Below are 25,506 nucleotides of genomic sequence, written 5' to 3'. Positions count from 1 at the left end.
TTTAATTTCTGTATGCCCTTCATTTGGACATTTTCATGTGCTTTGTCCTTAGGGCTAAGGGAGCACTGTTTTTGTGTGTTCGAGCTCTACAAAAACTTTAGTGTTAACAGATATGCAATGAAAAAACAGGTATCAAAGTATTTATTATATTCAAAAAGATAAATTCATAATGTTACACATGAAAAATTTACAAAGCTCAGTATTGCAGGACTGTTGCTTAGAATGTAGTTAAAATGACAATGAATGTATATTTTACAGTATCAGCTCCCATCTGAACAATGTAATAACCGTTCATTAGGATTAAAACAAGATTCTGTAGTAGTCATCTCTGTAGCTGTACAGGAATAGCACAGACACCCTGCAAAAGAAGGGAAGACAGGATCAGTATAATGGGTAAATAACAGAGTTAATAAAAAATCCTTAGAACACTTAACAGGAGTTTTGTTTCACCAAAAAGAAGATGAAAGGCTAGTCACTGAAAAATTGTTTTATAGAAGCTGTGACTGGCAAGGGTCTGCAGTATAAGGCCCTATATAAAGAGACCACCATTTGCCTCCCAGGTTGTTGCCTCTAAAGCAGATAATAGGAACAACTGGTATTCTGACAGGACAGAAAGCAAGTCATAGCTGTTTTCTTTCATTTAAATCTATTTATAGTAGTTACTTGTGTAATTAAAATTATAATCGTGATAACTACTTCCAGGACCCGCTGTGTTTTGTTACTGGCAAGACTGTGACTGTGACTCAGTCCTAAGCAAGACTGATTGGTTACTAGTTGCAGTTCTAACATGATAGTTCATCAGCCATCAAACCTCACCAAACTATAAAATGTGTCATTTAAAAACCCCTCCTTAAGTTTTAAACCACACTGAAACCTGCAATGTGTAAGTGATAACTTACTTTTTTTCTACTTTGATGTTATAAATCTCATCACAGACTAATTTGAGGTATCTCTGCTTTGGCAGGCGTGACAGCAGCTGCTTCACAGTTGTGTTAAATGCCTGTTCATCAGCATCCCACTAGGAGGAAATAGATAAGACTTAATAACAGGCACTAGGGTTTAGCAACTGGCTTTTTTTGGGTCACTAATGAAGTACGGATGCCATTTCCTCCCTTAAATACACTGAAGAAATCAGTGACAGACAGAACTGGCGGGGACTGCTGGGGTTCCTTTACAAGGAACAAGCATCAATTTTCTTTACAAGACCATCATTACATCCTGATTAACGATGCGGCTGCCCCAGTTCATGTGACTTCAGACCAGGTATTTCTGCCTATTGTTTACTTTGCGTAAGATGGAGATACCGCCTCTGATGTGCATCTGTTTGAGTGGGTCATAAAGCAGTAAATTGCCAGGATAGTGGTATATACTTATTTTCAAGACAACAGAAAATGTATGAAATGTTAGTTCTGAGGCAGAGTTCATTTTTCATCTAATTTAATTTGACTGAACATTCTGGAGAGACAAAAAGTATTCTTTGAAACAACATGTTGTAAAAGTCACCTGTAGCTATGATTATAGTTAAGCATTCGTATCTATTTGAATTTAAAAAATTTTTATTTGGCTGTTTGATACTAAGGGTACATACCTGTTTAAAAAAGTATATTAAAAATAGGACCTAAATTAATTTTTACAAAAAGATCTTTCATACAGTTCTAGTTCTACAAATGAGCTTCCCTAGTTGGAAGGAAGATTTGTTTGAGGCAGCATAGTATAGTGGTGGTTCAGAACATAGATTCTGCTGGTCTGCCCAGGTTTGAATCCTGACCCTGCTGCTTACTAGGTGGGTGACCTTGAGTAAAATATTTGTTTTTTTTCCATTCTCTGTAAAATGAAGATAATAATAGTACCTGCCTCTTGGGGTTGTTAGAATTAAATGAGTTAGTTACTATTTGTAAAATGCTTAGAACAAGGCCTGTCAGAGCCTGACACACAATAAAAGCATTAGGTGTTTGTTAAATAAAATCATCTCTGAAATTTAAGAGAAAGTCATTAGAAAACTATGACTGCCTTAAAATTGATTTAGTAACATACGCCACATAAAAGGAACAATGCTACTAAATTCCTGGAACTGCTTGAAAAATAACCAAGGCCACAGTGCAGAAGAGTTCATCTTGCTTACCTCTAATGATAAAAACTGTAAGATAGTTTCTTTGGGTAGATCCACCTGTTGATACACAAAAATGCATGTCACTGTTCGGGAACCCTCGGCAGCTCCTACTGACATGTGGCTATGGTGTCACTTCGGATGGAGCAGCATGAAGAGAGTGGGCAGAGTCTGGGATGCCACTGTGCTACAAAGCAGCCTTAATGAACCGTGCGGTGATAAGATCTCAGCACTGATGCACTACACCCCAAATGTTGACACTGCTACCTGCTTAGCTAGGCAAAGGCCTGAAACATTTAGAAAAATGATGGTTTTCATTTTCACTTTCCCCCTCCATCTTTTAGAGGAAGAAAGTAGAAGAAACCCACAAACACAAAACCTTCAGTTTTCTCCCCAGTACTTGACAGATTTAGATCAACTGTGGTTCACATCAGTGATAACAAGCCTGCATCTTATTATTGATGATCACTGAGAAGAAAACCTCTGATTTCTGAGGATGCTGCTTTGAGAATATGGACAGAAGCCATCCTCAAAATGTTAAAGAAAGTGACTTACGGCCAAAATTTCAATTTCACTGCTTTTCTGATGTAAGTTGGCAATGGAGGTCTGAAGTCGGGTTTGTACCTAACAAGAAGAAAACATGTCAGAACTTAGAGCTTGTCAAACCAAACAATCTTTCTTGCCATTTTATTTCCTACTCCAGGTAACAATCACAGGTGGCAAACCAAAGACCAGAAAGGATCCCAAATATTATTTAAGGACTTGCTCTTATTAAACTATCTCAGAAAGATGAGTGTCTAGCCTATTGTGCTCTCAGTGGAAATGAGCTTTTATAGCCTATCTTGATTATTTGTTTAATAACCCACCTAGTGGCTTATTTCTTATAATTTTGAAAAGACTCCTAATAAAAGCTCAGTGCAGTGAAATAGTGCATGTGGAAGCAGGGAGATTTTAATTAAGCTAAATTCAGGAAAAGGAGAAGATGCCAGCGATAAGAACATGAAACTGAAATATGGTATGTGATATAAAAGCAAAAAGATGTGAGAAATGAGTTGCCACCCAACATCCTGAGAAACAGGCTAGGAGAGCTTATAAAAATGAGGTACCTGATCTTTTACATTTCAGTCTGATCACATTTCTAAAGCTGACACCCTCTTCCCAAGTGAGGACAGCGCCCCCACTGCGCATCAGCATTGTCTGTACCGCCTTTCCTACTGTCCCATTTGGAATATCCTACTCTTCCCTCCCTGCCTATTTAAATCCTTCAGGGATCACCTCTGTCAAACCTTCCTTGATCATCCATGCAAACAGTCACTGAATATATTTAATTCAGCATTCTACTTATTTTCTTCTGTTCTCCAACTATATAATGCATAAGCTTCCAAGGTTATAAACTCATTGAGAACTGGGGCCATGTCATATGTCTTTCATATCTTACATGGCATTTAAGCACAGAATCAGGCATTCAGCAGATGCCAAAAATATGTATGCAGTGAGAAACCTGCCTCCAGTCTTGTGATCTCTGCTTTGTTATTTAAAATAAAAGAAACATCCCATCTGCTATTAGAGCCAGATCAGAAAGTTTTTGTTTAGATCCAGGAATTCTCACAACTACTTCTAGGTGCCCACAGTGCACACTGACACTTGACTGTGGACGATGTTGGGGCAGAATCCTGGCACCTGAGAGGTGTTTTGTGGTAATGGAATTTTCAGAAGCCACCAAATTAGGGAAGTGGAAAGAAAAATATTTCCAGGAAACTGTTTCTTATTTTCCTTTCCTGTTTTCTTCCTCCTCTGTAGCTCAATTAGAAAGCCAGGAAACTGTGTACCTGAGTTTCATACCACCTCCTAGTGCTGGCTGACAGCTTCTCCGGGGCTATCACACTCACAATGGGAACAACTGTTGCGCCATGGATTTCAAACAAACCTGAAACAAGGAGAGCTTCAGAATTTATGGCCTTACCTGGCTCTGCTTTCTATAACACACTACAGAGATGGCAGAGATGATTAGCAGAATCCACTGTGGTGTGACCCTATGGGCTAGATTATGTCCAGCCCTTGTTTTCTGTATTTGCAACTGCCTGTACTTGAGTAGAAAGAGCCGAGAACCCCACCCACTGGCAGTTGTGATGCTGCTGTGGAGACCGCCAGCCTTCTCCTCAGGTGGGAGCAGGGTAAGGGGTGACAAAGGCATAGGGAGGTAACAGGATTCATGAAAACTTCATGAACCCAGAAAGAAGAATCAAACTTTGTATCTCCCAAACTCTAATACTTCAAATTCCTCAAAGTAATTTGAAATCTGATGGTGGCAGAAAAGCAATGCTAATATTCTGTTAAAAGCCAAATATGTCTTCTAATGGACTTAACTGGGACATTTCTTTCTTGGTAAGGTTGACAGATGAGATGACGCTAGAGGCATGACTATCACAACTGTGCCCTCCTGGCTTTTAGGAAAGCATACAGTGTTTTTCTCTAAGCATTTCCAAATACTTTTCTTCATTCTTCTGTATGGGGACACTTTCCAGGAAAATTATCCATATTCAATCTATACAGTAAGTTGAGTTGAGGTAAACCACTTGTAAAAGTAAGAGATCAGGATCATAAGAGTCACTAACCTCCTAGTTGTTATTTTTTAGGACATAGATTTCAAAGCCATTTGGCACAAAAATTATAATATATGTTACTTTAAAAATGTGTTTCTGATGCAACAAAGAGTTAGCCAGTCTTAAGTGCTTAGAGCACACACACATGCGTTATTATGTTTAGATTATAATTAGTACACTATACCTGAAGCATTAGAAAATGACCCCTTCAGATTTTGTGCTGCAAGATTATCAGAAACTTCTCTAAAAACAAGCAAACAAAAACAATTAGAAAATACTAAGGCAAAGCAACATAGATAACTTATAGTGAGTTATACTTAGAATAAGCCATGTTTTCTATTAAATATAAAAATATTTCATAAGTATTGGTTATTAGAGGAAAAATAAAATTTGTACTTCATTATGCTTTTGGTCAAGTGCAAATAGAAATTATAAAGGATGTCATTTCAAATTAACATATGCCTAAAAACAACATCCGATTTCAGCTGGGTCTGAAGTCCTGGCTCAACATAAGAAGCTAATTTCAATTATATATAATGGGTATTCTTTCCGCTCTCATCACAATACAAGGAAACATTAGCAATGGCATGCCCAACCTTCGCTATGGCAGCAACCCTGGCTGTCACCCACAGGAGAACATTTAGTAAATAAGGAGATTCTTTGAAAAATTGGATGGATGTTCTTTCAAAGACTGAATTAATTTATAGTCTTTGAGAGAAACAATAGCATTCTTAGGGAAACAATCAAAATGATTGATTTTGCTAAAATCAAATCCCTAAATTTAGCAAATTTAGTTGCTAAAACTAAATCCCATCTGTCCTTTTAGCAGCTTAATAAATGTTCACCTGTACCCACTATTAATTGGTTGACTATTTTTTGTTTTCTCTTCTAAACCTGTCTTTGATTTGGATCCATAATCCTAATATGTGGTGATTTCAAGAACATTATATTCCTCAGAAAAAGCCTGATGGTAAATTTATTCAAGCTAGGTGCAGATGGGAAAGGGCAGAGGCCAGGGAAGGAGAAGCAAGCAAGGAAGTTGATTTCATATAAGCTAGGATTTCCCAGTCTTGGCACTACTAACAGTTGGGCCAGAGAATTCTTTGTTGGGGGCACTGGGCAAGGGGTTGGGGGAAGGGGAAGGAAGGGGACCATCAGTTCTGTCCACTGTAGGATGTTGGGCAGCATCCCTGATCTGGGCTAGATTCAGTAGCACCCTTAATTGTAATAACCAAAAATGTCTACAAACATTGCGAAATGTTCCCTGGAGGGCAAAATCGCTGCTTGTTGACAATCACTGATGTAAGCCAAAAAAAGGAGAGTACTGTATTATCTGATTATGAGCATAGATAGAGTTACAAATATTAGAAAAGCTTAAAGAAAATCAAGATCCCTTGTAATCCCACTAACCAGAAATAACTATAATTAACAATTTGGTACATCATTCCAACATTTTTCTATGTATGGATTGAAACAAAACTGAAACAAAAATGGGGTCATTTCATACATCCTATTTGTGGCCATCCTCCCATGTCAGTAAACTGAGCTTTACTAGAATCATTTTTAAAGGCGGCACAGTTTTTCACTGTATTTACGTAATTCAAACAATCTTTTACCAATGAATATTGTGATAAGTGACAGATTCTTAAAAGTGTTGTCCAGGAACCCCTGGAGGTCCCTGAGATCCTTTTACAGGGTGTCTGCAAGGCCAGAACTATTTCCACAATACTCCTAAGATGTTTACTATCCTTTTGAGTCTCATCCTCTCACAAATGTGTAATGGAATTTCCCAGAGACAACAAGATGGGTAATATCACAACAGACTGAAAACAAAGCAGATACGACAATCTAGTTTCTTCTGTTAAGGCATTAGAGATTACAAAAATGTAAGACAATGAGCTAAACAGTATCTGCAAAAATATGAAACAATGCAGCTCTTCTTACCAAATTTGTTTTGGAAAAAATGCAGTTACTTTCCTCTAAAAATAAGTTACTCAGGTTAGCATGTAATGGGTTTGTTACTGGTATTTTAATATCTTTTAAATGTTTATGTTTGAATTTCTAACAAATTATTGGTAGCTGTAACCCACATAAAGTGCTCTGGGGTCTTCAAATAATTTTTAAGAGCATAAAGAGGTTCTGAGACCACATTAGAGAATTGCTATTAGAAGCAGTGCCTTGATAGACATCTTTGTACATATCCCTATGGAATAATTTTTACTATAAATTCCTGGATGTGGAATTGCTGGGTCAACCTAAAAACATTTTTTAGTTTTAAGGTTTTAAAACTTACTTCGAACCAATTTAAATTTCCACCATGAGTATGTGAGATCTTTTCCCAGAGCTTTTTAGGTCTTTCAAATACATTGACAAAACACCACCAAAATTCACTGATTAACAGAACAAACAATAATGGCAGATAGATCGGCTCTTCAGGCCTTTCAAAATGATAAAATATTCTTTGACAGGTTACAAAGAACAAACCTTGAAAGTAAGATATAACTTGGCTTATGCAGAGGGTCCTATAAGTAAACTGATGAGTTATTCAGGAGCAATAGAATGGTTCCCTATCTTTATTTCCCAAAAAGATCACAATGACTTTTAAAATAAGTGTATGTAAATTCTACATAGGCAGGTACAGCTGGTTTTTTGGGCTTTTGTTTACTAAGTTACCTGAGAGTCCTTTCATCACTGACTTTAGTCCTCAGTTTCTGTACCACGTGGTCCACAAGATCAGACTCCAGCACACGTTTCTCTGTTTGCCTTTCCTTCTCAAAAGACTTAACCTTAAAAAGAATGAAATAGACATCATTTCTGAAGACAACAGGCTGAATCAGAGTACCATAGTAACACTACTAAAGTCAACAGGTTAGTTAAGTGGTTCTTAATCAGGGGGCAAGTTAGCCCCTCACAGGATATCTGGCAATGTTTGGAGACATTTTGGACCAGGACAACTGTGGGGGGTACTCCTGGCATCTTGTGTGTAGAGGCTAGGTACGGTAAACAACCCACAACACACAGGACAGCAGCACCCACAAAGAATTACCTGGCCCACATGTCAAAGTGTGGCTATTGAAAAACCCTCGCCTAGACTAGAATAACATATAGATGATAGAATTAAAATAAAAAAAAAGAAAAGAAAAAAGGCCAAGATGAACCAGCCCCTATTTTATTTGATTCTTTCACATATTCTTCCCCTAAACATCTTCTGGTCGGTAGGGTTTCTACAACTAACTCCTGCCCTCTCCTTTCCAAACCCAGGTGCTGTCATCCCATTTTTATGGTACCTGCCCTTTCATCTTCATTCCCAGGGCCAGCACTCAACCTTGGCTGGGGATACCAATATTCTTCTCACTGCTATCCATGTCTTTACTTTTCCCTCACTCCAGTCCATCCTACATACCCCTGCAGATTAGTTTTTCTTATATACAACTCTGATGTCCCTTCTGTCCAAAACATATGCTGGCTCCCTACTACTTGCTGAATGAAGTCCAAATTTCTTGGATGGGCATTTTGGCTATGATCTAGCTAGAACCATTCTCCTGCTGAAGTACTCCTCTTTACAATCTTGCTTCACCCAAAATAGACTATTCAGTGTAATACCAGAATAGTCCTCCGCTGGCCTGACTCTTATCTTTAGGATAATCTACTGAAAGAACTGTTACCTTTGCTATTCCGTCTGCTCAAAAAGCCCTTTCAGCACAAACTGATATCCTGTCCATCTGTGAGAACACAGCATAGATCCCTGCTATCTCTAAAGTAATTAATTCCCTGCTATCTCTAAAGTAATCTCCCAGGCTGATGAAACCTTAGAGAACTCTGTAGGACTCTCATGGCATTTAGCATTTTCTAGCGTATAGTCATGCATAAATGTCTTATTTTCCCTACCAGATTATAGGATCTTTGACAGCAGGGCCTGTGGCTTAAATGCCCTTGTATCCTTCATGGCCCTAAATTCGATCCCTCCCACACTGTGAATGTTTAAAATGCACCCACTGTGGAATGGATAAATGAAGTAATGTCTTGCCTTTCAAACAGGAAGATGATGCTGTTGACCCACCATTAAGACAGGCAAAAGTAAGATTCAAAAGAGCTCAACAGGCTGGAACAATGTACTGAAATGAGCAAGATCACATTTAGCAAAGATAAATATTAAGTCCTATAATTAAAGCCCTAATTGTAGGCAGCTAGCCAGACGTGGTGGTAACTGAAAAGGCCAGTGGGTTTTAGTTGATGATGAGTTCAGTATGAGCCAAAAGAGCCATGTGGTTGCTACAAGTTAGTTCATCTGTACGCTCTATTAGGAGGAATATGGTGCCTGGATCTAAGAGGTCATAAGACCCTACTCATTTGGTTAGAACATGCTTAGAGTGCTCTGTAGAATTTTAGTATCACATTTAAAGACAGACATTGACAAAGTTAAGTGTGTTGAGAGGAGGTCAAGGATTTGGAAGTTGTCTTATGAGGAATGGCTTAAGGAACTGGAGTGTTGAAAACAAAAGAGGACAGTTAAAGCAGCATGGCAGGTATATCCTAGAATTTATTTGAAGGTAGCTGAGAGAAGGAAGAATAATTAATTTGTTATTTTGACTATGTGAGCAGGCAAAAGGACCAGTGAGTGCAAGTTTTGGGAAACAGATTGTGATACAGGTTTTTAAAATTTACTAATCATTATAGCATTGTGTTAAGACACTGGAATTATCCAGCAAAGGCTAGATGGTCATCTCTTGGTAATATTGCAGGAGCAAATCACTGCTATGGAAGAAGCTTGATCAGTTTGGACTTAGGGTCATTTACAATTTTGTGACTAACAAGCAGACTAATAGCAGGGACCTGAAGATTTTCTCATGAAGACTACTACAGGAGGATTAACTACTACTTTCTTCCTGCCTTAAACAACTAGAAAATCAAACAAAACATATAAACAATGTTTTTCAGACATTGGAGAACAATCAGTGGAGGGCAATTATCCCCAAGAGAAGGAAAGCAAAGTGTACTTTCAAGAGCCCCAGTTTACTGTGCTGAAGAAGTCTGCAGAATGCAGTGCAGGCTAGTAACCATAAGGTTGTTCAAATAATTGTACATTAATGATATCAAAATAAAAAAATAAAAAAGCAAGCAAACAAACAAACAAACAAAACAAAACAAAACCAAAAGGGCTCACACAGTCTTTCCCAAGGCGGCAACACCGAGGGGAGCAGCCAAAATGGTGCATCATACAAAACACTCTGCGTTTGAGAAACAAGAAAACCAGATGGTGGTAAAATACCTAAGACAGGAAAACTCAAGCTGGGAATCTCGGTCTTTTCTGAAGGCCCAGTTATGTTTGCTTTTATTTGTTTTTTTGCATCAAAAATTAAAGTTACAGTTCAATTACTATACAGTTACAAATATTAAAGTTATAGCAGTGAAAAAAAAAAAAAAGAATGTAGTGCAGGGAGAGGGAACCTAAACAGAAACCAGGAGTTTTGCCAACTTGGGGAAACAGACTTGAGTTTAGGTAGGTCAAGAAGGCTAGAAATTGTGGGGCAGAGGAATGAAGAGGAGAGAGCTACACAGAGAAAGATTTCTGAGGCTCTGTGGGAGAATCCACTCATATCCTTGGCAAAGAACTGATTTGTGCATGGGTGACAGAAAACTATGCAAGGTGGAGAAACAACCACTGGAAACAAGTAGTTGTAATAATTTCTGGAATTCACAGGGCTGGGAATAGTTCTTGTTCTTACCAGAGCAGAGAGACCTCATAATATGCAGGGCATCATGCAGAACACTCCAAAGGACACTGCCTTAGTAGTAAGGCTGAACTAGGCCTACACTAAAGGCTACCTTGGGCCTGCCCTAACAAAGCTTAAAATCAAGCCTGGAAAGGATCAAACAAAAACGAAGGATCTTAACTACATTCTAGAACAAAGCCTAACAGTATAAGAACGTAAGAAAACCCAGCATCCAAAAATGTAAAATTCATAATGTCCAATAAGAAATAAAAAATTACTGGGCATATAAAGTGGTGGGAAAATATGACTCATAACCAAGAGAAACATCAATAGATACAAACAGACCCCAAAGTGTCCACTAATTCCATAATCTCTGACAACTACCTTAAAACTATTATAAATCTTACAAAGAAGGTAAAAGGAGGACAATGATGAGAGAAATGGGAGACATAAAAAAAGACACAAATGTAACTTGAACAGATGAAAAAAATACAATTATCTGAAATAAATGCATTGAATGGGATTAATAGATAAGATACTGGAGAAAATATCAGTGAATGATCCAGAATAAAGCATAGAGAGGCAAAAACACAGAACAAAAAAACAGAGCTTCAGTGAGCTATGGGGCAGTATCAAATGATTAATATACTATAATCAGAGTCCCAGAAGGGGGGAAGGGACAGAAAAATATTTGAAGAAATGTCTGAAAATTTCCCAAATTTGATGACACTATAAATTTACAGTACAAAGCTCCATGAATACAAGCAAGTGTTAGAACATAAAGAGCACCACACTGAGCCACATTATATTCAAACTGCAGAAAACAAGTAGTAACAAAAGAGAATCTTAAAGGCTGCCAGAAAATACTTTATATAAAGGATCAAAGCAGACATTTAAGCAGAAACTGTCAGGTCAGAAGACAATAAAACACATCTTCAAAGTGCAAAAAGAAAAAGTATACCTTGAATTTTATCCCGAACAAAAATATCTCAAAAATGAAGGGGAAAGGAAGACTTTGGGAATTCTTCACCAGCACACCTGCACTAACCAGAAATATTAAAGGAAATTCTTCAGGCAGAAGGAAAATAGAAAAGACACAGGTAGGATATGTTTGGGTCAACACAAAGGAATAAAAAGTTCCAGAAATGTTAAATATATGGGGAAATATAAAGGACATTTCCCCCTTATTTTAAAAAACCTCTTTAAAAGATAATTGACTAATTAAAACCAAAATGTTAACAATATATTATAGTTCATAACATGTAGAAAAAGTATTTGGCAACAACAGCAAAGGATGAGGGAGGAGAAATGGAAGTATTCTTTCATAAGGTTCTTAAACAGTATGTGAAGATACATATTTTTTAAAGATAGAATGTATTATGATATATATTATAAACCCTATAGAGAAGTCACTAAAAAATCCCACCAAACTCAAGTAAACCAATAGTAGACATAAAATGGAATAATAAAACTTTAAAAAGGCATGAAAAGAGAAAAAAATGGAAGAATAGAATGGAAAACACATAGTAAAATGGTTGATTTAAACCCAACATTTCAATAACTACATGACATACAAATTGTCTAACCATTTAAAATTAAAGGGCAGGGACTGTCAGATCCCAAATCTAAAAATCAGTGACTAAGCCAGGTGCTGTCAATTTTTTTTCTTTAAAGGTCCAGATAGCAAGTATTTTAGGTTTTGCAGGCTACATAGTTTGTCGTATACTCTACAAAAATAAAATGTAAAAATGATTTGTAGCTTGCAGGCCATATAAATATAGGCTTGTGGGACAGATTTGGCTTCAGGCTGTAGTTTTGTCAACCCCTAAAGTAATCTGAAGAAACTAGAAAAAGAATCCAAAATTAGCAGAATGAAGAAAATGAAGAATGGAAATTAATAAAATAGAAAACAAGAAATAAGAAAATATCAATGACATCAAAAGCTGGTTTATAAAATTAATAAATCTCTTGCCAGGTTGACCAGCAAAAAAAGAGGGAAGACATTAATTATTAACACCAGGAATGAAAAGAGGGGATATCACTACAGATCCTACAGATAGTGAAAGAAAATATTTGAAAACTTAGATGAAATGGAAATATTCTGGGGAAGATACGAACTACCAAAACTCACCTAAGAAGAAAGAAGCAGCCTAAATAGCTCTCTATCCAGGCCCGTGTGGCTTTATTGGAAAATTCTACCAAATATTTGAGGATGAAATAATACCAGTTCTATACAAAATCTTCCAGAAAACAGAATACTGTCCAATGCACTTATGAAGCCTACATTACCCTGATACCAAAACCAGACAAAGACATTGTAAGAGAAAAACGAGAAAAATACACCGATTTTTTTCTTTTAAAAATAGAAATAAAAGTTATGAGTTGCTATATGCATGAGCATTTTTAGTAAAATGCAACACAGATTGGTTAGGAAGCAGCCAGAGGATATGCCAGTCATCAGGTATCAGTTCTAGTTACTATTTTTACTTTCTTAGATGGAAAAGGGAACAAGGGGAGAAAAGTAGGAAAAAACTATAGCCACAGTAGTCTTCTATGTTTTTTTAAAGCTTGAAGTGTAGTGTTCAGATTCAAATTCTTTCTTCCCTAGTTTATATACCTTCTCCAAAAGCAGGCCCAGAAATTTAAGGAGACAGCAAGGTAATGGGTTTCCAACCCACACCCAAAGCCAGGACCGCAGTGGGGTCCACAGTTAATCACAATTTGGGAAATCTGACTGTTGAATGGTGAGATTTCCTCCAATCTTTACCTTGACGTGGCTTCCTTCCTTGTCTGAGACGAGGGCCACATAGGTGATTTCATGATGTCTGCAGTACTCTTGTAATTCCTCTTGGGACTGAAACAAACACAGTGTATGAAATACACATAGAACACCTAGAGCAGCTTCAAGTAACTGAGAGTGAAAACACTGTTCAGTCGTATTCTCAAAGTGGATTACTAAGCATGCCGACTTCAGGGGTTAAAAATATTAAGCCAGAAGAGTACAGAATTCAAAGGAGAAGCAAGACCTCTTTTTCTTTCCTTACTTTCACTGTTGTTTTAAGGGGCCATGGACAATCAATGTGGCCAGGACACATAGAGGTTTTCTAAAGCTTCAACTCTTGATGGAAGATGCCAAAAATTACAACACACAAGGTAAACGCTTTTGAGGAGAGCCAAGGCAGCAAAGGAAATAGTGGAAGGTGCCAAGCAGAACTGAAGCAGAAAGCAAAGAGGCACCAGAGCAGAGAAGCCCACAGAGGATGCTGCTGTGCGGGACCAGAGGTCACCGCTCCTGGGCTGGTGTTTCACAGGAAGACAGAACACTTCTCTAACAATTTATCCAACAAATGGAGGAGGATCCTGCTCTGTCAGGGGATTAAAAATGATTGCTCAGCATACTTCTGACATAAATTTTTATGTAACACTCAAAAAAAAAAATGGAGTAGCAGCTTCAGAGACCTCTTGGCAGGTGATGTGAAAGGAGCAGGAGGAAGGGTGGAGGGTCTGTTTCCTTAGGCGGCACCTCATGCTCTGGGGCACCTTGACTGGGGTGGAACAGGTACAATCTGGATGATCCCCTGGGAGTGCAGCCCTTCTGTGGTCTGCTGTGGCAGTGCAGTAGTTGTCTGAAGACCCCCCATTCTGAAGGACAGGCAGGTGTTCAGGGGTACCACTTTCCTCACCTCCACACCCAGGGCAGGCCTGCTGTGGGAAGTCTGAAGACAGAAAGCCACAAACTCACCAAACACAGAATGCCTTGAGAAGTGTGGTAGGGTGGATAATGGCCCTGCAAAGATGCCCACATCCTAATCCCTGGAACCTATGAATACATTACTTTATGTGGTAAAAGGGACTTTGCAGATGTGATTATGTTAAAGACCTTAAAATAGGAAGACTTTTCTGGATTATCTGGGTGGGCCCAGTGTCATCACAAGGGGTCTTGTCAGAGGGAGCTAGGAGGTCAGAGTTAGACAGAAATGTGAGGACGGGAGCACAGGCTGAAGAGGAAAGACGACACTACCCTGCTGAGTTTGCAGGGGAAGGAAGCAACCAGGAACAATGGACTGCAGGAAGCCTAAGCAAGGAAAGGGGTCCTTCCACTAAAGTCCTCAGAAGGAAGCATCCCTATTAGACACCTTAATTTGAGCCCAGCAATTGATTTATACCTCTGAATTCCAGAAATGTATGATGATAAACTTGCTTTAAACCATGAAGTTTGTGGTAATTTGTTACTGCAGCAAACAGAAATGAATACAGGGGGCAACTTAAACCACAGAGAGAGTTTGACAGAACCTAGAGCTAGAGAGTATGATTTGCCACTGAAATCATGAGTATTTGCGTTCCATTCATTCATTGGCACTTTTTGTCTGACTACCTGTGACCAGTCGTACATGATTTCTGCTGTTATTCCTGCTGTCCAAAGTTTCTGGGTTAAGTTGATGGCTCTGGACATTGACATCTGGCCGACACTTACAACCAGGAGATCACAAGAGCTTATTGTAACCTGGATTAGAAACAGAGTGGTTACATTTAGAGGAGGAAGACTGCAGGCATGTAGGCAGGACCAGCACCAAAGGGAGGCAGCAGTCATGTGAAGATGGGCATCCTGAAATCTTGTACAGCAACATACATGCAGAAGTCTTGGCTTCAAAATGATAGTAAAAAAATGACAGTCAAAAAACTTTTACATTAGTCTTCTCAGAAAGAAATTATTTCAACTACCCTAAGCTACCAGGAAGATATTCTGTTCCTCTGGGAAAATCAACCTTGCCTGAAAGCAAAGGAAAAAGAACCAATTCTAGTTTTTTTATCATACAGCAGGGTTTCTGAACAGGAGGCTTTGATGTGAGGCTTAACAACTGCAACATTTCACACTTATATAGTATATTACAGACGAGAAGAGTGGAGCTAGGAAAGAATGGATTAATTGTCTAAGGTTCCCCCAGTTGGAGGCTAAGGACTGAAATGCAACGACCAACACCAAGTCTTAGGCTGTCGTACCACGGCCGAGGTAACTTCCCAAACCCTGTCTGTAGCTGCCACATCGGGAGCTCCGTGTAAATGAAGGACAACTCAAAGCACACAGAAAGCAAAGCTAGAACTTACAGGTTCTTCCATGCTGAGGATGGCAGCAGATATCTTGTCTATAGCTATGCTGACCCCAATGGCAGTGGGAACTGGCCCCAGAGCCTGTGGTCCTCTAAACTGGGGAATCTGTGGAGACAAAAACAGCTCTGGTTAAGAAACAGAGCAGAAACTGCAATATAGGCAAAGCTATGATTAGAGGGCATGTACTCCGGTAGCAACTTCTCACTAAAGGTACAGCAAAAATAGGTGTATGCAGTGGGAACCAAGCACACATGCAAATTTAGGAAAATGTTAACAAATGTGGCATCTACATCTGAATTGTTCAGTATGGCAGCCACGAGCTAGCCTGAACTGTGTTGTGTTGTGTAAGTAGAACATACACTGATTGTGAAAACTCAGAATGAAAAAAAGAACAGAAAATAGTTCATTAATAATATTTAGACATTTGATTTCATGTTGAAATAGTATTTGGGGAATGTTAGGTTAAATGCTGAATGCAAAAACTTAGAAAAAAGAATGCAAAATAGCTCCTTCATATTAAAAAATTTGATGCGTGTTGAAGTAATATTTTTGATAAAATGGGTTCAATTACTAAAATTCCACCTATTTCTTTTTACATACTTTATATTATTAGACAACTAAAAATTACACATGTAGTTTCTGATTCTGGACTAAGATGGGTAGGTAACTATTCCTTACTACTAAGTACAGCTACAAATCGAGGACATTACATATAAAACAAACATTAGATGACTGTGAAGCAGAGAGGCAGCAGACTGGCTAGGGACCTCAGGAGCTGAAGAATGCTATGTGGTGAGTCCTCTGAGTTTGATCTTTGCCTCATATCCTGGAATGGGTGCTGCAGAAATATGCAACCCAGAAATGCCAAGGAAACCAATAAAAAAGCCCCAAGGGAAACCTGCTCTCTCTGGCCAGAAGACCAAGAAATGGGCAACCGGGCAGAACAGAAAACTTTTAGCTAGTGCTTGCCCTGCTCCAGCCTGACCCCAGAGGAAAAAGCACAGCCCCACCTGCACCAGCAAAAACTGAGTGGGGGCCTACACGTTCACCCAGATGGAAGGGACCTGCCCTCCCACTCCAAGCCCGAGTTGGGTGGTGTCAGAGATGAAATGGGAGCCATGACTTCCACATCTGCCTGGGGCAATGCCCCTCTCCCCTGCTATTCCAACAGTGTCAGTGGGGGCCAGGAACCCCAGGATCTGACTTCTACCCCCACCCAAACAGTAACAAGGCCTCCCGCCAACTCTCCGTCCCCCACCCCCTCCCCATAGTATCAGTGGAGGTGTGTGGGCGGCAGTTAAGCACCCCTCCCACCATGGGAATGTTGAAGAAGGCTGAGTAAGGTACCTAGATCTTTACCCCCAACCAACAGCAGCAAGATGGCACCCCCTGCCCCCAATGGTGTGGTATGAGGAGGCCTGCTAAACCAGAAGGTCCTGACAAGCTCCCGAGTCTCATAATACTCAAAATATCCAGGATACAGCTGAAAATCCCACATCATACCAAGAACCAAGAAGATCTCAAAGTGAATTAGAAGACAATCAATCAATAGACACTAACAACAAGATGACACAGATGTCAGAATTACTTGATGAAGATTTTAAAGCAACCATCATAAAATGCTTCAATAAGCAATACAAAGAGGCTTGAAACAAAAAAAAGGAAAGTCTCTCATCAAGTAGTAGAAGATTAAAAAAACTCACTGGATAGGCTTAATAGCACAATGGAGACAACAGTGGAAACATTCCATGAAATTGAAGATAAAATGACAGAAATTAGAACAGGAGAGAAAACAGACTGTAAAGCAAAATGTCCCAGAACCTCAGGGATATAACAAAAGATCTCAATTTGTGTCATCAGAGTCCTAGAAGGGGAGAAAAAATATTAGAATGATGCCTGAAATACGTCTCCACTGGTAGTACAGTGAGGCGACAGGGGGTGGGGGGCTGGTGGGAGACCCTGTTACTGCTAGTTACGATGGAGAAGTCCCAGCTTCCCACTCGGCCTTCTCCAGCACCACCCCAGTGGGGAGCTGGCCTTGTTACTGCCTGGGTGGGGTGGGAGTCTGGGATCTTGGTGCTCCTGGCCTCCACTGACATCGATGGAGTGATGGGTGAGGGGTGCGGGGGGGGGGGCGGGCATTACCTCAGGCAGATAGTAAACTCCTGGCCTACACATTTAAGACACTGAGAAAATTCCGAACAGGATAAATCCAAAGAAAGTCATGCCAAGACACATCATAATTAAACTTCAAACTAAAGGCAAAGAAAAAAACCTTAAAAGCTCTGAATGAGGATTAACTTTTCTAAAGGGGGAAATATTAATTCAAATAATAGCAGATTTCTCATCAGAAACCAGAAATTTGGAGTAAATACAATACTTTCTTCTCTCCTTGAGCTTCTCGAGAGTTTGACAGTTGAAGCAAAAAGATAACATTGCCTGGTGTGGATCTCTATGTAGAGCAGTTATTTATGATGATTAGTATAAATGGGGGATTGAGATAAGGGTGGTAAGATTCTGTACTTCAACTGAGCTGATAAATGTCAACAAGCAGATCCGTGTGGCGTGGAACAGCTCTGGATCTCGATTGTGGTGGTGGTTATGGGAATCTATACATGTGATAAAATGGCACAGAATTATACATGTGCAGTACACCAATGTCCATAGTGTTGATACTGTATTATAGTATTCAAGGAAACTGGGTGAAAGGTACAGAAGACCTCTTCGCATTATCTAACACTATGTATGTGGCTCACCATATACTTCCGCTCTGAGATGAAAGATACTAGGTGTTCAATTATACCACTGGTTCAATTTTTCTATAGATTTGAAAAATTTCAAAATCAGGAGTTGAAGAAGAAAATAAATTAAGCCAGAATAAATAAAATACAGAGCCAGCCCTTACCAGCAGGTCATATCTGCCACCAGCTGCAAGGATTTCAGACACAGCTCTTTGCCTCCGTTTGATGAGTGCTACAAACTGGAATATGATTCCGTTGTGCTGCTGCACCTTGTAAACCAAGCCCAGATTGATCAAGACCTGTGAAGTGCAATGCCATACAAATATGTCAGGGGCACTATTTTCCATCAGTAGCGTTGGAACATTCATTTAACATAAGCAAAATATTCAGTAAGATTGGGCACACAATCAGCTTAACTATAGCCTGCCAAGTAAGAGAGACTCTGCTCTCTTCCAGAGTGACCACTGCACAATGGGGATTATTAAGCTTGCAAAGAAATTCTGATTTAAGTCAAAATTATTACTAGATACCAAATGTTCAAGAGTCATAAGCAGAGTTCTTCTATAAAAATAAAACACTAACTAGCATTAATAAAATAAAACCCATTTCTCTCTTGTGCTATTATTAATGCAAATTAAGTACTGCCAGAATCAAAGCATTGCCAAACCTGTAACTTTATGCCAAGTTTCTTCAACAGTCCAACAACCTCCTCTAGATCTTTTAAGCCATACTTCACCAGATGGGCAACACCTGTTTTCTGTTTTATTAGTGCATTTATTGTTGGTGTTAGATCTTGTAAATCTCCCTTCTGCTCAATAAATTTGTAGAGTCGACATAGCTGGAAAGCAAAGAGGCACATTGAGCTTACAATCCGCAGCAGGGAAGACTCAGTTTGCATGGTGTGTCATATGCATAGGGGCACGCGGCAGAGCTCTCTCATCTCCAAGAGAAGTTCTGTGGTCAGAGGTAATGTTAGACTTTCCTATAACCCTGACTAAGGATTATCTTTTTCCAACAAGGCCAAAGTACCTTGCAGAAGTGCTTCAGGCACCTACTCACAGTTGATTTTTAGTTACACACTCACACTCACAGTTAATGCTGACCCCAGCAGAGCAGACCAGGCATTAGCGAGCTGCTATTACATATTTGCAAGTCAGTATTGTTCCTCTTTACCTTTTTCATTCTGACATTACTACAGCCACATAAATGGGGGACAGGAAGGCAAAGTCTGACTTGTTCTAATTCTACTCTTAATTAGCCAGAAAAGAATTCCAATTGGTAACCTTGGGGTGCAGCTCAGATGTCATCTCCTGCAGGCAGCCTCCTGATCCTTCCTTCCCTCTATCTCAGACCTCAATCCCAGGTCCCAACTCACACCAGCTGTACTCCTTGTTTTCCATGGCAGGGGGCAGTGGTGAGAGACTATCTATCTGTAGGTCAGGCACAGTCCCTGGTACACAGCAGGTGAAAGAAATAACTATGATCATAAAACCACAAAGAAAACTCCTAGGAGCTAAAGTGGAAACAAAGAAATAAAATTAAAGCTATTTTAAGATTGTGTAAGTGTGACCTGGTTCAACTATAAATTGGCACTTGGAAACTAAGAGTTGAATGAAGATTCAGCTTAATATGGCTTAGTAGAATAATCATAAGTCACTTACATTTTTAAAAAATCCATAAAGTGCTATAGTCTCTTTACTATGAATATTTCTCTCTTAATAAAAAACGATTTCTTCTTAATAAATTTAAACATTGAATCACCCCAGGGGGCTCTCTTGTCCTCTCCTGGTGTGAGCCAGGAGCTGTCCTCTTTCTCTCTCAATAAAAGCCTCTACCCTGGCTCTCCTAAAAAATAAATAAGTAAATAAAAAATAAACTACCAGATGCACTAGAGCCAATATCTCCAGATTTGGATCCTTACCTGTCATCAACTAACTCCATGTGACTTTGGAACAAGTCACATTTCTTTGGGCCTCAGGTGCCCCATCAGTAAACGAGGACTGGACCAGCTATTCAAAATGGTCTTGTAATATTTCTATTACCTTTTCTAAAATCCATAGAGTTCCATTTTTAAATACCAAATGCCTTTAATAGATACTAATTTTACTATGTTTAAGCTAGTTGCACATTACAACTCTGAATCAACACTTACCATCATTAAATAACCAGGTAGAGACTGAGCAAAAGAAAAGAGGCTGACATTTTAGCAACCAGTGCAACTATCATGTACAAGTGTGAAATATGTTTGAAATGTGACATTAATTAGAACCTTTTGGGCTTTCACATAAGGTAAGGAATCACTGAAATGGGCAGTTTCTTTAGCAGATTCTTTGTGCTATTTACACATGGGACTTCTTCTGCATATAGGTTTGTGTGGTGTATTAGGTAAATAGCGGCCTTCATATTAGAATATGCCACCACAGGTCACTTTGCCTATCATTAATATCTTCTCCAATTTTTAACATTTAAAATTTAACCAGGATTAACTTCTAGAACTCTTACTGCTATGTGTCTGGTTTACTTTCCCTACCTGCAAACTACATGGGTGATTTTTTTAAACTGTAGTCTGTATGTGCCCTATGTGTGCATGTTGTTTTAGAGAGCTCAGGGTAGATATATACTGCATAGCCCCTTTCCCCCCAATGGCTTCTTAAAAGCCAGTATGAATTAGGATGTTGAAAGCAGCTGTGGACTCTCCAACTGACTCCTCTTATGTCCCTAGCACTGTGCCTGCCACACTGCAGGCATCGAGAAGATGGAGTGACTGCCTGGCCTCTGTACAATCAAATTAATTTATCCCATATGTGAATTTTGCTATCACCAGAGATTATGTAATTGAGCATCAGACCAAGCACTGGAGGGGTTCTAGGAAAGTTTTAAAAAGTATCTCTTATATAAATATTCAGGAAAATATAAGAAATCCTTGTTGTCATTTGCTGTTTAGCAGCACAGTTAAGTATGGGATACTGTGACAAAGATCTGGAAACAATTTGATGCCTGCAGAAAGAATATGACAAACCTGTTCACCCCATGAGATTTTCTTCATTGCCAATGGGAGCAAACTTATGATTTTAGAAGTAGGAAATGTACCAGAAAAGCAAGAGCTTTAATTCCACTCTGAAGTGTTAGAAGTCTGGAGAGTGTGGCAGTGGGGGGATACCCAAATGGATCTGCAGAGCTCTGTGACTCATTCTAGTCCCACAGCATCTGCTTTAGGGGAGAACAACTAGTACTAGAGATGCTCGGCAGGAGGCTCTACCAAGCACAGCCTTTGCAGGGGTGTGCGAGAAGAGTGTCTGGCGATCAAGCAAGGACAGGATGATGACAGCATATTAAGCAGCAGCACGGAGAGGCATGCTTTGATCACAGCACTGGTCCCTCTCCTTCGGTCCCAGAGGTTGCCATGGCACCAGTAACACTCAAGGGAAGAACTGTCCGTGAGGCGGCAGGACGTGCTACTACTGCCTTACTGCAGCAAGAATTTAGTGCCATTTTTTTCTATCACAAAGTGCTGGAGAAGGCTGTAATAACGCTGTCAGAAGGTACTTACACTGTTAGATGACAAAGACAGATTACAAAATTTAGCTTCTACTTCTCTTCTCGTCAGCTTTTCCATCTAATGTAGAAGAAAAAGGTTAACAATGAGAATCATCAAATTTGGGCCTAAGCAAGATACAATTCTGATAAGTATAGCCTCCATTTTGGTCAGACTACTCCTAATCATGAAGGATGGATTAATCCTGTGATTAAAAATGTTTTTTCCAATTCACATAAAACTATAACGTTGTTTTAAAGTTTGAAAAACCCTGACACATAAAGGGGAAAGTTGCATTTGCTGAATGGCGGGGAGATCCAGAGTTGGGCAGGCTGACCCAGGGTGTGCATCTAGGTGGGAGTCAAATGATTCTCTAATAAAAGCCACATACTGACAGTGCTGAGAGTGTCATCCCGTGCTGGCAGTCAGGCTGGGGCTATGGGATATGAACAAGAATGACCAAAGGCCCCTCTACACAACCCCTAAGGCTTCTGCCAGTGTCCAGCTGATGATATATTGTATCCATCATTGCCAAATAGCAGTGGCACTTTGGGGGAAAACCATTAAGAAACAAATAGTAAAATTAGTTCTTGATGTGTACCTGTCAGATGAAAGAAAAGCTAGTTAAGCCTTTTGGTGCACAGAAAACATAAGCCATTATGGACTTGTTTGTTCCGCCTTAACCATAGATTGTCTGGCACTGTTAGTTATCAAATTGCCTGCAAGCCTTTCATTATGAAAACAGTATTTGAAATGAAAAGAAATGAGAAGGACAAGAATTCACCTCCATCTCAGCACCATAACATAACACTTTAAAATTTTCAATGTTTCCCCTCCAGGCTGTGCACAAATACTATGGAATAATGAATACCCCGATGTGGCTAAATTAGGAAGAGTAACTGGAGTGCCACTGCTCCACTTGCACAGGAGGGAGGTGGGAAATGAGGTGCCAAAATAAGTCTAAACCATTCTCCCCCAGTTTAACAAATCCATATCCATAAATGACTTTACGGGTAAGCACAGACAGGCTGGAGGAATTAAGAGCAGAGCTTAAGTTTTTTATTCTCAACACTAACACTCCCTTTCTTGGCCTCTGTAAAGGGTAGTAACAGTGCTTGTAAGGCTGGAGTGAGCGGAAGCATGTACAGAGCTTACATGTACAATGCCAGTAAAGGTTAACTGTGTTTCAAATTATTCCTGGCAAGTTATCTGATTACTGATTAGTGAGTTTTCTGCCTCAAGAAGTAGGTTAGTGAAGAACTTTATCATCTTGCAAATTAAATAAGACCATTCAATCTTTCAGAACTGTAAGTTACCCTTAAAAAAACACCAGAGGTCACCAGTAGTACTTGTACAAAATACAAGCTCAACCAATGCTTGTTCATTATTGTTATAATCAAAAACAATTGGTTCTTTTACCTTAGCTAAAGCAATGAAGGAATGAGATAAAACTCCCAATTCTATTTTATGGTTCCATCACTAAGAAAATACTCATGAACTATTACTCTTCTTAAATATCAAGTCAGAGTAGTTAAATGCTCACCACAGCATCATACAGAATAATGTAGACTTGACTGAGTTTATCTTCTGGGATCCCACAGTGTAAGAGTACTGCTTTCAATAGCATGGTATGGTTCAAGTAAATGCTGTAATTTCTTTCCTAGGATACAGGAAATTTTTTTCATTATTTTCATTATAAAAGCAATGTAGGTGCATGACCAAATGTAGAATCTTACCACCAATTTACCATCCCTACACAATGGAAAGATTGAATTTTAGCATATCGCCTTCTGTTTTTCCATAAGCACTCTTTTTACATTGCTGTAGTCAAAGAGCACAATATAGCACTTTATTATATGTGTCAAAAATACTTTGGTCTTCAGTGACATTAAAAAGCCTGAGCAAGTTCACACATATTTCACAAAGGGAGAGGCTCTGGCTCAATACTAACTGACTTATAAACACAGGCTGGCGGAAGAGTTACTATTGCTTTTGTGCATACATATTAATCAATGAGCATTCACAGTGTGGTGAGCTGGGTGCAGGGAGCTACACAGAGAAGTGGATGCAGCGGCTCTGCCCTGAGAGAGCCTGTGATGTCTCATCTCCAGTGCCGTGAGAGTTGAGGAGAAGAGGCAGTGGCCAATCAGTGAGGGAACGGCCAGGCTTCCTGGAGAGAAAGGGCCCAAACCACAGCTGGGCAGAGAAGTCTTTCTAGACAAGGCAACAACATAACAGACGGCACAGTGGCAGCAGCGAATGGGGCATGTGTGCGGGATGGAGAGGGAAGACCTGAGAGGAGGGAAGGCCTGATGAGAGCAAGGAGCTATGCGGAAGCTGGCTCTGCTGGCCAGGTGGCACGTGAGCACCACAACAAGCAAACAAGCGCAGTTGGGGCATGGAGGGAATGGTGCAGGAGGGGACCACCAAGGGCTCCGAACAGGGAATGACCAAGTCGGGGCATGGAGGGTGGGTGCAAGAGGGAATCTGTCAAGGTAGAGGTAAGAGCCTGAGATAAACCTCAGAAGTAACATTATCAGGCCCTTCATCGTTACTTTAGTAAATATGGATCTCCTGCCAGCACACAGAGGGCAGCATCTGGTGAAGGACCCGAGTGGGATGATCTTGTCGTGCTAGAACACAGAAAGGAACCTGAAGTGCTGGAAACTCTTGGATGATTTCATAGATGGTGTAGATGATTTCAGCAGTGGGTAGAGAGCTGTTGGTGGTAGAGGTGACAATATCAAATGCACATTCCAGAAGTTCTTTGGGATGAAATCGGTCTAACTTTCGAGGTCTGAACACACGTTCTATGCAGTATCTGTGGAGAGAAACCTGGATTTCTAAGGTCATTGCTTAATGGAATCAAACATGTGTAATAAATTGTTGAAAAAGACAAAAGAAATAAATGAGAAAAAAACTAATCAGTGGTATGATCAAGAGAGCTTAAGGACAGATTTGCCTACAACAGTCTTGCCTTGTGATCTGGGTGCCAATTCCCTAGACTGCTGCTATTAAACTATGGAGCTTAATATTTTTTAATGTCTGAAATGGGGATGAAATTATATGTGAAAAATAAGTTTACCTTCCGTTGCTTTCTTTCTACCCAGTGATACTTACACCTTAGGACTCTATTAATTGCTCACTTGCAGCTCAGAGTAAAAGCACATAAAGAGCTCTGATTTCATTTGAAGGAGCTTAAAAGTAGGGTGCCTTGTTGACAACAATACTGCTCTGATTTACGAAGATCTCAGAGTTTGACCCCTGTGGTATTTGAACATACTGAAAACCTTTTTCCACTGCTAAGAGCCTGGAGGGCCTGAATGTTTGGCCTTCCCGCTGGGCTTACTCCACTTTTCTTTTGTTCAGTTACCTGTGTAGGCAGTTTTCACACAGAGACTATTGGTCATTTGTCCCTCCAGTTAAGTTTTAAAAGGGGCCATCTGTGATCAAGAACAGGCAGATTTTTTTCTTCCCCAAGCAATCCCTTGTGAAAATAGTTACATTGCTTAGGGACATTTAGAAGGCACAGAATGGACAGCAGAAACTTCTGGTTACCTACCCAACTGCTACATTCCTTCTAAAGAGGAGGCCAGCAGTCCTCTTCACTTTATTGCAAGGAGTCCCAGGACTGAGCATTTAGACCATATAGGAAGCTCAGTATGTTAAAAACCCCAAATTCTTTGCTTGTGAAAGG

General features: G+C 39.7%; 1 protein-coding gene across 9 annotated transcripts in view; it reads right to left on the bottom strand.

Moving 5' to 3' along the window:
* Nucleotides 1-124: 124 nt before the first annotated feature.
* EIF2AK4 (eukaryotic translation initiation factor 2 alpha kinase 4) overlaps nucleotides 125-25,506 on the bottom strand; it is an 89,818-nt gene continuing 64,436 nt past the window's right edge. For 4 of the 9 annotated variants that reach the window (XM_036923896.2, XM_036923902.2, XM_036923901.2 and 1 more), the window contains 15 exons: nucleotides 24,462-24,630; nucleotides 23,353-23,469; nucleotides 21,825-21,890; nucleotides 18,942-19,112; nucleotides 18,439-18,573; nucleotides 15,531-15,638; nucleotides 14,800-14,928; nucleotides 13,192-13,278; nucleotides 7,384-7,496; nucleotides 4,895-4,953; nucleotides 3,937-4,034; nucleotides 2,663-2,731; nucleotides 2,123-2,167; nucleotides 900-1,018; nucleotides 125-358 (listed from right to left, as the gene is read on the bottom strand). In XM_036923896.2, coding sequence (XP_036779791.2) covers nucleotides 301-358; nucleotides 900-1,018; nucleotides 2,123-2,167; nucleotides 2,663-2,731; nucleotides 3,937-4,034; nucleotides 4,895-4,953; nucleotides 7,384-7,496; nucleotides 13,192-13,278; nucleotides 14,800-14,928; nucleotides 15,531-15,638; nucleotides 18,439-18,573; nucleotides 18,942-19,112; nucleotides 21,825-21,890; nucleotides 23,353-23,469; nucleotides 24,462-24,630 — 1,543 coding nt within the window. In that variant the 3' untranslated portion in view covers nucleotides 125-300. Of the gene's footprint in view, nucleotides 359-899; nucleotides 1,019-2,122; nucleotides 2,168-2,662; nucleotides 2,732-3,935; nucleotides 4,035-4,894; nucleotides 4,954-7,383; nucleotides 7,497-13,191; nucleotides 13,279-14,799; nucleotides 14,929-15,530; nucleotides 15,639-18,438; nucleotides 18,574-18,941; nucleotides 19,113-21,824; nucleotides 21,891-23,352; nucleotides 23,470-24,461; nucleotides 24,631-25,506 lie in introns of those variants that run through there. The other 5 variants (XR_005032364.2, XR_005032363.2, XR_005032368.2 and 2 more) reach the window with 5 other exon arrangements.

Source organism: Manis pentadactyla, chromosome 11 (genome assembly GCF_030020395.1).
Source record: "Manis pentadactyla isolate mManPen7 chromosome 11, mManPen7.hap1, whole genome shotgun sequence".
NCBI classification, from domain to species: Eukaryota; Metazoa; Chordata; class Mammalia; order Pholidota; family Manidae; genus Manis; species Manis pentadactyla.
The sequence above is the reverse complement of the archived record's forward strand: the minus strand, read 5'-3'. Positions and strand labels throughout refer to the sequence as shown.